This window comes from Ornithodoros turicata, chromosome 8, assembly GCF_037126465.1.
Source record: "Ornithodoros turicata isolate Travis chromosome 8, ASM3712646v1, whole genome shotgun sequence".
Taxonomy (NCBI): domain Eukaryota; kingdom Metazoa; phylum Arthropoda; class Arachnida; order Ixodida; family Argasidae; genus Ornithodoros; species Ornithodoros turicata.
In genome coordinates, this window is record NC_088208.1 from 28,967,944 (window position 1) to 28,980,066 (window position 12,123).

Consider the following 12,123-nt stretch of genomic DNA (forward strand, 5'->3'; position numbering starts at 1 on the left):
TCGCACCCTTCATTGCAGTCAGCAAGCTCCACCAGGTATTGGCGCTGTTGACGACTGCGAGATCCCTTTCCGACTACCACAGACCAGTACAACCCGGTGTTGAGGACACTGCATTTGAAGCGTGTTCAGGTGTGACACGAACAGTGCCATGAGTTATGCTGAGAGCGAGCGTTCAACTTGAATAGAGTCATTTTGCCGTGAAGCTATTGGAAGATCAGTAGCGCCGTTTGTCAAGTGCTGGCGATGATAACACCATGAATACGCGTAGACTATTATACATGTGTTTTCCCCTTTGAATGCTAGAAACGGTCATAAAGCGCGCATTTCAAATTAACGAGTTTCATAGTAATCATAGTTAATTGGAGTGAATATTTACACGTACGGTGTGTCAGCCTATGTGCGCGTAGCGACATTCTGCACGTGCGCAAGATAGGACTGCGAATAATTTCCAGCACCTGTGGCTCCTTTGACGTGCGACGGGAATGTCCGACAGACGGTGCTGCAAGCAATGTTTACGTCCCCCACGTTGCTACCGTCCTCGACCAGGATGAGTTTCATAGTTAGATTCCACGCTTGTCGTCGTTCACTGCCGTCCGTTTCTAACCTTGCAGTGGCGTGGAGAGTCCGTAGCTGAATGTCCGTAGAATGCCGTAAAATGTCCTTCGAAGGAAGCTTTCCCGTGTAGTCTTATATGCACATCGCATAGCGGGCAGTGCATCTGCCAAGAAAGATAGTGTGCTATTTTAGCGAATACTAAGACTAAGATCTAGGCCAAGAGTGGGGCATAAAAATGGCATCATGCCCTCTTTTTTTTTTCTCTTCTAATTATGCATCTTGTATATTATTTATTTCCATGTTTGTTGTGATTAACAGTTAACAGGTCGCTAAAGCATCCATTTGGACTTGTTGTTATAAGACTTACATAGTACAAAAAGCTTCAGTTGTCGCGCGACGGAAACCCCCAATTATAATTATTAGTAGTACTAAAAGCGCTAAAAACCACAACACATAAAACAACATTACGGAACGAGGGCATCATGTGTGTAAATGTGACTAACGCCGTCCCCTTCGTGGGAAGTAGGGTGCCTCGATATTGAATAGAATATTTCACTTGTTTACGAATACTAGCTAGTACTCAATACTAGCTTCTGTTCAGGGCCCCTAATAGGAAGGATCTTCGTCATCAAAAAAGAGCACTCCGTGTTGTGTTGTTGGAGTTGGACGGATTAAAAATAATACGGTGTTGTGTTGTCCTGTATGTGATTCAAGTGCAATGAAATGTTAACAGGTGTCGCTTGTTTTCGAATCTACTAGCTTATTGACCGGCGGCTTACCCTAACCCTCTCTGGTTTCATAGTCTATATGACAGTAACGCCGAAATAAAAATTGCTTGCCTTCTGCATGGTCAGTTCTTCACTGTTCAAAAGGGCATGATAGCTCAAGATTCAACTGTCCTCAGTGCCCGTTTTGTACACTACACCCTCGTCTGGGGCGCCTCCTCCTTCATCCAGAACAGTCTAGACACGTCGAAGGCTGAAGTCCACAAAATATGTTCTACCGTGTCCACGTAGCGGTTGCTCCCAAGGATGCTCTGCAGGGTTGAAATTTGGAGACTGAAAAATCCTTTAGAGCGCATTGAATTCGTTTTCATGCTGCTTATATATGTTAAGCGTGCCCTACGCCTCCACATATTTCTCTACTATACCATCATCGTCATCATCAACCTCATCATCGTTCTCGTGCTTTTGAAACTCCACAGACACGATGTGGGGGAAAGCGGACATAAAGGGATCTAACAATGACAGCTTTATTTGACATCTTACTTAATGACAACGCACACTTTATTTGACATCTTCTTTGATGACAAATGCTTTATTTTCCGGTCACAGGTTGCTTCCCTACTTGATGACAAACGCACTTTATTTTCAGGCTGTTAGGGCAGGACTTCGTGGTCACATCGTCCGTTCAGAAGCACAATATGGCCTCGTGGAGTGCTATGACTGACCGCTGACTGACGTCTTCTCGTCTTTTCCGCCCTGTTCAGGGTGAGTGGCAAATTACGTTGTAGCCAGCTGGTTCGGACAGTCTTGCAATCCGCGGCGGCGACTCTCCCGTGTTTGGGTTGTTCTCTTGGCATGACTAGTGCAAAAAGCAAGCCCTCTTGTAGTACCAAAGCAGTTATTCCGTGAACTTCCATTTCTCCGGCGACGTCCACGTGTCTCTTGAAACTCTTTTTTGTTTTTGTTTTTTCAAATGTTTTTTTTTGTTTCGTTTGAATGTTTTTTTCAAACTCATGTTTTCTTTCATTTTTTGTTTTTTCTTGTTTTCAAGTCATCTTTTTCTGTAATTCATCTGATCCTACTTTCACCGTTTGGTTGTCTTCTTTTTCTCTTTCTTTGCCATCTTTTTCTTTAATCTAATTCATTCTTATTTCACCGTTGTTTCTTTATTTCCTATTTATTTTCTTTTTTTCTTTTATTCTTCTTTTATCTTCATTTTTTCTTTGCGGAATAGCAAGCCAGCGTCCCGTTTGGCTGACCTTTCCTCCCTTTTTTCCCTTTGTTCTAATAAATATACCCACGCCCCCCAGCTTCTACGAAGTGTTGCTATCTGGCATGTAGGACTGTAACTGCAGGACTGTTAGTGCCTGTACAAAGGTGGAGACCTTCATTGGTGTTTCTCTTGCTTGATGACAATACACACTTCATTTGATTATAATGATTGGATAGTTTCTTCGCCAGGGGCAATGCTCTACCCCATTGCTGGTGGAAACGTAATGAGATAATGAGTCGCCTCAGAGTGAGGACCGAAGTCCTGTGTCCAAAAAGTTTAGAAGTTTATTTAGGGCACAGCGTTGGTGGGCTGGATTTTGTCATGGACGAAGCAATTTTGACATATTAAGAGGGCGAGAGCAGGGTGGGGTGAGAGGGACCTATCTTTGTTGACGACACGACTAAAGGGGTCTACCTCCATAGGCAGTTCTACTTGATGGTATTAAGCACGACTCCGGTCAGTGTAAAGGTATACCTCCGTAGGTAGTTGCTTGATGACAACACACATTACTTCCGGCTTCTCTGACGTTGGTTACCGACACTAATCTGATATGGCGGCGACACTACTTCTGTTTCCGTCGCTGTAGAGGGGACAAGCTCTATGGGTAGTTCTCCTACTTGATGACAGCACACACACATTTTATAGGGCTGTGGACTTTCCTACGTATGACGTTGCCACTCGGGTAGCAGTCGTTAGTTTTTTGTTGCCGTCGCCATGTTTGCGTTTACCGTCCGCATAATGTAACACGAGTCGTGATTCTTCGAAACAGGCTACCGTTTGCGATCTGCGATTGCTCAGTGTCGGTCACCGCGTGCTGACATTCACGCTGCTCCATTTTATTGTGGTAGTGGTTGTTTGAGTTCGAACCGACATGCGAGGAACTTGACTTGGACGTGTTCCCGTGGAGCTCAAAAGATGCCAAACAGCCGAGTTTCCGAGAAAATTCGTTCTGCCTCTTCTAGGAAGAACTAGTGGCATAAGGGCATATCCTGTTGTGCTCATTGACTTTTAAGTGTACTTTAGCTTTCAGTCCGAAAATGTAACTGCAAAATCTGGTGAAGCGTTTGTAATTCGTTTATCTTCTACGCAATGAAGCTCTACCACGTCCATTCTACGTTCACTTTCTCTTTCACACGTTCCACTATCAAGAGTCCCTCACAGCGAGAGCAGATCATCGATAAAGGTATCATGCAAATGTCTAGGTAAAGGTACTCAGACTGCTTGACTGAAAAAGCCTTGTGTAATCGACCGTGTCTACACAAGGCCGGTTGCGCGATAATCCATGCAAAGTAAGCGAACGCTCGCCATTGTGGGGTAGATCTGTTTCATTCAGGACCTGATAACAGAGCATCGAAACTGTTCCACCGTGAAACTAGAAAAGAGATCCTTAACAGCGTACTTCTTGGCAAATGAACCTCTCCGGATTTCAGTAACGGTTTTACATTTATGCCATTCGTTGACTAGCGGCTCAGGATACCGCAATTTCTAAAAGCGATATCGGTTGTGTGCTTAGTGGTGTATTTATTTCCTGACACGTAAAGTAGAACAAACACTTCATCAATACATAAATAAGGTTATTTTCTTCCATAAATACAGCACAAAGATATGCACGACTTCTACAACGAAGGTGTATTGCGTGTCTTCACGAAGGACCACATGGCACAACTGCAGAGCTGCTTCATGCTACTAAAATAAAGCACACACGGGGCAAACTGTAGATGCCCACGTATCCCCTCTTTTCTTGCATATAGCAACCATGCAGTCGCTCTTAGCAAGCAACTTGACAGTAAAGAAATCACAGGACAGCTTTGGGACATTGCCTATCGCAGCCAAGGATCACAGACAAAGCCTCACGACTCTCACTCCAGCATCACACGGACGACGAGAACCAGTTGAAGGAAAAGAATAATATAATGACGAATTCGGGTGGTCATTTCGTGGCAACACGGCCTGCACGGAAATTGCTAGCTCGGCGCCCGCGCTGGATCACGTGACAGTTGCCACCCGAACCTGAGTACCAGGAATCGACCGGTTTTAGTTCACTTGGATCACGCTAGGGGCATCGCGGTCGCTCGTCTTCGGGGTTTGTCGTCTGCTAACCCACGCGAATTTTGACGTGCGAGCCAGAGCCCTCGCCACTATTGCAGTGCGGATGTTACGACACCGGATATAGTTGGACAATCCGCTGCCCGGTCGTATCCAGGCCGGGAGGAAAGAGCGCTAGCTGGCAAATTCCTTGTGCTGGGAAAGCGCCACGAGAACACGCGAGATTGCTATGTTTTGACCAAGCGAACGCAGTTGCTCGGAATCTGGCAAAAAAAAAAATCTGCCAGGAAATGACCACGCGTATTCGCCATAACTAATTATCGGGGGTTCACATCATAAATAAGAAAGTCCTACGTCCCTTGGAAGGTCTAGTAAGCCTTTGCAACAACACCGGCATGATGACCAGCATATCCGTGGGCGTATCCGACTGGGGCAGCACCGTAGTGAGCGACAGCTGGTGCAGCGTAGGCAGCAGGACCGACGTGGACAGCTGGGGCAGCGCCGTAGTGAGCAACGGCTGGAGCGCCATAGGCTGCATGACCGACTTGGACAGCTGGGGCAGCATAAGCGGAATGAGCAGCGAAAGCTGGAGCAGCGTGGAGGGCGGGAGCAGCGAATGCTGGAGCAGCATGGACGACTGGAGCAGCGGCAACCTTGGCAACGGCTGGGGCAGCCACAGCAACTGGAGCAGCGGCAACCTTGGCAACAGCTGGAGCAGCGACAGCGACTGGAGCGACGGCCTTAGCGACGACAGGGGTAGCAGCAACTGCCTTCACTGTCTTGACAGCGAGTGGCTTGGCATCGAAAAGAGCACCAGCTGGTGCAGAAGCGGCAGTGCCTGGTTCGTTGGTGCGGACATTGGCACGGTAACCGTGGGCGTCAGCGACGTAGTCCACGACACGGAAGACGCCGTAGGCATCGGTGTAACCGTAAGATCCCTTGCGGAAGTTGTTAGCATCACTGCTCTCGTGGTGGAAGGAACGAGAGCCGTGCTCGTCAACGGTGTCGTAGCCGAAACTGTATGGGTGTGGTGCCTAAAGGAAACAGCTCGATTTGTGACTGAGAATTCGTGATGGTGGGTCGAGGTATTTATGGGCCCTGCGGGCTCATGCAGCACGTATTTCTGCAATTAAAATGGTTCGCACTTACGTAGACTGGCTCGGCAACCACAGCCTTGGCAAGAGCTGGAACAGCGGCGACCTTAGCCACAGCGGGTGCAGCAACGAGGGCTGGAGCAGCAGCCACCTTGGCTACAGCTGGAGCAGCAACGACAGCGGGAGCAGCAGCAACCTTAGCGACTGCTGGGGCAGCAAACTGGTGAGCGCCATAGACGGCAGCTGGAGCAGCAAAGTGATGAGCGCCATACACGGCAGCTGGAGCAGCAAAGTGGTGAGCGCCATATGCGGCAACTGGAGCCGCCAGGTGGTGCGCGCCATACGCGGCGACAGGGGCAGCGTGGACAGCAGGAGCTGCGACAACAGCTGGGCCTGGGGCAACGCCGGCATGGGCGACGGCGGCCAGGCACAAAACGAAGACCTGTTGAATAGTACAATATTTTGCTATGAACTACAGGATTGCATCACTTCAAAGTATTACATTGTCGCCGCTGGCACTTGATTAAGGAAGGGTGATGCAGACTAGAGCACTGCACGGGCTCGGGCTCATCCGAAAGCCCGAGACCGGTTCGGCCCGTGGGCTGTACCGGGCTCGAGTTTCACATTAAGGCCCAGGCAGGGCCCGTACATTGCCGGTCCTAGATCGGGGTCCAACCTGTGTAACCCCACTTTTTGCTAGCCAGGGTCAACTTTTACAGCCGCTTCGCTGTGCCGGGTAGCCTAGAAATTGCTCGGGCCCTGCCTGGGCCTAAGAATGCGGCCTGTGAAGTGCTCTAATGCAGACAAATAACTATATGCATAAACATCTGCCAATGTTTTTAATTATTTGACAAATCCTAACAAAAGCGCTTTTTTTCTTCCTTCGCTAAGTTGTCTGGCAGATGAGAATTTCATACAGCGGAGACTGATGATGTTCAAAATGAATTCGCGAATACTACTAACAAATTTCATACGCTCCCAAAACACACACTAAATCTTGTCTCAATGTCCGTAAGGAACGCAAAACGATGCGCGATTTTTCTTTTCAACGCGAGCATATCCAGAGGCGACGTCCCGAAAGCGTACACTATCCGCGCACTGTGAGAGCACTTACCTGAGCGAACATGTTAATTCAATTCACTGCCGGAGCCACGAAGCTAACCTATGCAGATGTGAAAGTGAAAGCTGCACAGGTTCAACCGCCTTTTTATAACGGCAATCCCGCCTTCGTCCTGATTCACGATGATGTCAAAATCGAGGACAATGTTCAGCGTCTCGCAGCACACGGAGCTGGGCGGAGGGGGAGCCAACCGGACCCTCCTTACTTCCACCCCCCTTACCAAAGTCAGCTTCGGAGAAAGTCTATGACGATCTACTTACCTGGCCCCACCCAGCAAAGGACGTAGCTTGAAGATCGCTCAGAGGTCAAAGGGGTAGGGAGTCTATGTCTGCCCTGTGGCTGTTATACGTATGATCTATATTTTTCTCTCACGATGAAATTAACGTGAAAGGAAACTGGACGAGAATCTGGGAGGTATTGACGCCGAGCCATTGCTGTGAGCGTGACAGCAGTGGCGTTTTGAACGTGAGTGTTATGCTAAGAGAGTAGGAATAGTAGGAGTAGTAGTGTTGCAGAATGGGGTAATTGACTAATGATTGCTGCGTAATAATGTGTTCAATCTCTTTGCCGTCTGCATATCAGAGCAAAGTGAATTGCTGCGGATGTATGACCTCCACTGCCACAGCCGAAAGTTTCTTCATCGGTCTCTTAGCAACCGCAATAATGTATCCATTATGTTACGCAAGTGAGCATCTGTTCATGCTGTTAACAAGGAGTCAAACCTTCTGACGCTGCACTAGGTGGCGTAAAATTGAGTCCCCGGATGAATTACTTTCTTCTTATTCTTCGAATTTTATTGCATATCATGAGTATGATTTCCATTGCAAGTTCAATTTCTAGATACTCATGAAGAAAGCTTCTGTCAGTCGTAGGGTAGGAAACAACCCATGTCATCATCACTTCTTCAACATTTATTGTTGTTGTTGTTGTTGTTCTATCAGTGCCGTGACGAACTACATCCGCTCATCATACTATAATAGGGCCTCCTTTCAATCCTGTTGTACCTGTACTTTGATAATAAATGTCGTATAATGCAGTAAAAAGAAAGAAAGAAAGAACATTGTACCTCCTAAGCAGTCCTGCCCTTTACAACATATACAGTTACAATCATTCTATAGCTCTTGCAAAGCACTGCACAGCCTTCTGCGAGAATACAGAGCTTACGATTTGCGACATTGAATCCTAATACGATAACAATACGTATACTTTAGAAACAACTTCAACCCCCGTGACTCCAGGGAGAGTTTCTGGAGCAAATCGATGGCCAATGAAAATGGCTTTATAATTCCAAAGAATATTATCTCGCTAGTACGCGAAATGCCATTCAGTTGTAATTTAGACTAATGATATCCCCATCAAGGAAAAACGGAAGCTAATGCTCTTGACTTCCATGTGACTTAACCGTTATCTCCGAGTACGACCTTTCGTAAATATGTTCCATTTCGTGGCTCCAGTGAGACAAAAGGCTTGTTAAAAAATGGGCGGTGTTACATCATACAAGGAATGGCATTTCGAATGTCTCAATGTACTCGGTATACACATTACAGGAAGCGGTCCGGACCGAATAACACGAAGAAATCAGTTATATTTGACTGTCACAGACCGAACCATTGCGCGACGATGCGCAGAGCTCAAAAATAGCAGAGGTCCGAAGAGGCCGCTGGCACGTGTCATTGAGTTACAGTCGGCGAGCGAATTCGTTACTTGCACGACATGTTATCCGTGGCAGCTATAACACCGCTGCACAATGTGACTTAATCAAGACAGGACGCGGAAGCAGTTTCCTTATTCGCTTGTCGCATAACGGACACGCGCCGCGAATCAATTTGGTACGGTGGGAGAAAATAAAGATCGTTTAGAGTGGAAACTGTTTGTCATTCTTTGCTGCTTTGTGATACCAATAGGAGCACAAAAAAAAAGAGAAACAGGAAGAATAGCCTGTGTTACCATTGGTGATCCTCTGTCAGGTTCATGACCTGCAGGATGCGAAATTCAGCGCTTCAGAGAGCGACGATAAAAATTTGCCTGAAAGAGTTTACCACCTTGAGAATGCATGGACAAATTGTAGATCAGGAAAGGAAGGCCAACTTTTGCTATAGATAGTTCAGGTTAACGAATCCCCCTTAAACGCGATGAATCAGCACATCTCTGCATGAATTATCAGCGTATTGCTCCCTAGAATATTGAAATGTTGTGCCGGTACGTTACGTTGTTATAAAACGTTAGCTGCCACGTTTGCGGTTTTCGTTGAAATTGTCTCTTTTTTCTTTTTCTCTGTACGATCCTGTGTACCGTGGTACAGCTCACGGTACGATACCACTGTTGGCACAGTACTTTGCTATTAAACGGCGCTCTCTCAGTAGGGCACTCACCACCCGAGACGTGGCATACAAAAGTGGAAGATGAAAATCATTGAAAAGGTTAACCAGCTGTAGGACTCGAACCTCGGACTCTTCTGGATTGAGCCTCAAGAAATTAATGGTGGAAGATGAAAGTCACCAGAAGAGGTGGGTTCGAGTCCTACAGCTGGCTAACCTTTTCAGTGACTTTCATGTTCCATCGTTAATTTCTTAGGCAAATTGAGGCTTTGTATGTATTTGTCCCTTCTATGTTGTTCCAGCCTCACAACATCAGTTCTTTGATATACGAAAATTGTTCACACAGGCGGGACACACACGACGACATGCTGCCAGAGCACCGCTTACCAAATCATCAAAATGAAATTTAGGAATACTGCACAATCTCCACCAGCTTTAAATCAGTTTTGACTGACTATTGCCGTTTTTAACCTTTGTCTTATTTTCTTGAAGTTCATCTTTTTGTTGACGGAGACATCCGTCCCGTTCTGATTCAAAACACATCCCATGTGGAAACGTGAGAAACTTTACTCGAATCAACATACAGCGTTCGTGATGACAGTCATAATCTCAATAAGCTTTTCTCTTTCCCTTTCCTTTCTCGAGATGGCCACAGGCGTTGCTCGCCGGAAGAGCTTTATGCAGAAGCGCTTCCTCCATGCTACGCTATAGTGGCACGACACCGAGACATACTCGAAATCATCCGCGTTCGCCCTCCATTCGGAGTGACAGTTGGTAATCCATTTTACACGACGCTCGAAGATTTTGTTTTGTGTGACGTCTTGTCTCGAGCACTTGTCCGTGCTATTGAGATCTCATCTGGGTTGCTTGTTGTTGTATAACGGCAGCGCTTCTTTGCGGACACTTGTTGTTATGCCTGACCTCTCTTTGTCCGTGCTCTGGAAGGGATATGCTACAGGACTGTTTCTTGTGTATCAAACCGAAAAAAAAAATATGTATATACATATCTATTTTATGGAAGGCAGTTTGGAAAATTCGGAATCGTTTCAAAGCCAGTCGAATGATATTAATTCGTAATACCGTCCAAAGCTAAACAAAACCAAAAAAAACTGCCAGTTCCTTGTTTCGACGTGGTAGCTTTATAGGGGGCGTCCACTGTGTAGGTCCGTCCGTGACTTTATAGGGCCACGTGACACCACTTGATTGCCGGACTGTGTAACCAACAAACCCAAGAAGAAATCGAACGAGTTCACGGAACATTAGAAGGCTTCCTAATAAAAATTTAATTGCATTTCTAAAAGAGTTTCGCCAAAAATTTACTTCCGACAATGGCCCTATAAAGCTACCGCAATTTGTTATTTATTTATTTATTTACAATACTGTTTAACCCAGCCTCGTGGGTCGTCACAGGTGACTAGGGTACAAGACAATTTCGAACTTACAAGATAATTACAACATATGTTTACAAGACTTAGATGCCAAACTTAGATGTCTAACTTAGATGCCCAAACCAGAGAGATTGATTGAACGCGATTAATTGATTAATCAAATGCCCAAAGATGCAGCCAATTTTTAATTAATAATTCCTGATAAAGTAAATGATTGCTACATATATAGTTTTTCTGTTTATATTCCCTTTTTTGTTTCTATCGTATAGATAACCTCTTCTATTGGTGCCTTTATCAGGTACCACATACATAGACCAATAGACAACATTAATTGTCTCGCGTGTTAGTTAACCTTTCGTCTCTCTGCCTCACTTTGCACGACATTTATTCCTAAAAAATACAGTGAGCTTTATGTGCGTACTTAATGCAATAATAAAACTTCTCTTAGATTGATATAGCGGAAATCTTCTGACTTCCAGGAAGAGGAACTTCCGACCTTGTCAACGCTCAAGTTCGGACATTTCCAGCGAGCGGCCTCCACGATAAAGATAAAGGGGGGGGGGGGGGGGCTATGTGAAAACGAATTATGCAGATAATGAAATATCGCGGGACTAAACTCGATGAAGGATATTCCGCGCACAGAGGTCATACGCGATACTTCTTCGAACCACTTAATGACCCGGGACGAATTATAATTGTTACGCAAGAGTCCCACTATTCAATCTGTTCTTCGAACGAGATAAACGACGTTCACTTTCTGTCCAAGATGACGCATGTTGTGCCGTAATATTCCTCTCGGCAAAATATCACCTCAATGTCCATGCCGCGAGGAAGGACATTGCTCGCACCTCTTCTCGCTGGCAAATATGATCCTTTCCCTGTCGGGTAGAGATGCAATATTAACGGTTAATGTTGTCCTTGGTTAAGTATTTCTTTTGTTTAAAGCGCGACAGAGTATTGTCGGGAACGTAATCGCATGCATGATAGACAAGAGTAGGAATAAGGAAATGTTCATGAAAGCGTCGGTAAACAGGGCGGTTTCTCTTTAGTGCTCCATTCGGGATGATTACGGGACGCTAAGAATTCACGACTGCGATTTAGCACTTTTGAGTGGCAGGTCGTGTCTGCTGTGCCTGCAGTTATCACGCTTTTGCGGCATTTGCATACTTGTTGGATAGCGAATGACTTCAAGGGATGCCTCTGCAAAAGAAACAGTGGCTGTCGATGCGGTCCGGCTGACGGCCAAATGGGAGTTAATGGGATGTTATTACTAAACAGCAAGCGGTAGTTATATATATATATATATATATATATATAGAAGTTCAAAAAAAGACGCGGAAACAGATTTTAGAGAAGCTACAAACACTAGTTTATTACATAGGGAGGGAGACGTTAAAAAGTAAAATGGGCAAGGGGTCGACGTTTCGACAGTGGCACTGTCTTCATCAGGACAAAAGACCGTGGCCGTTTGATAATCCTTTTACCTCACCCTATATATATATATATATATATTTATTTATTTATTTATTTATTTATTTATTTATTTATTTATTTAACTACTCTCATACTTTGTTCATGCCGTTAGTTTCTTTGTCGTACAATAT

At 45.6% G+C, this 12,123-nt stretch overlaps 1 protein-coding gene and 1 long non-coding RNA gene across 3 annotated transcripts in view; one reads left to right on the forward strand and one right to left on the reverse strand.

Moving 5' to 3' along the window:
• The window catches only part of LOC135366881 (uncharacterized), a 48,042-nt gene that overhangs the window by 25,799 nt on the left and 10,120 nt on the right, over positions 1-12,123 (forward strand). For both annotated transcript variants that reach the window (XR_010414305.1, XR_010414304.1), the window contains exon 2: positions 1,930-2,045. This is a non-coding gene — a long non-coding RNA (uncharacterized LOC135366881). The remainder of the gene's footprint in view (positions 1-1,929; positions 2,046-12,123) is intronic.
• Positions 4,968-6,819, reverse strand: LOC135366328 (cuticle protein 19.8-like). The gene is made up of 3 exons (XM_064598999.1): positions 6,808-6,819; positions 5,749-6,135; positions 4,968-5,633 (listed from the first exon to the last, which is right to left on the reverse strand). The coding sequence occupies exons 1-3, from the start codon at positions 6,817-6,819 to the stop codon at positions 4,968-4,970; spliced, it is 1,065 nt and encodes a 354-aa protein (XP_064455069.1).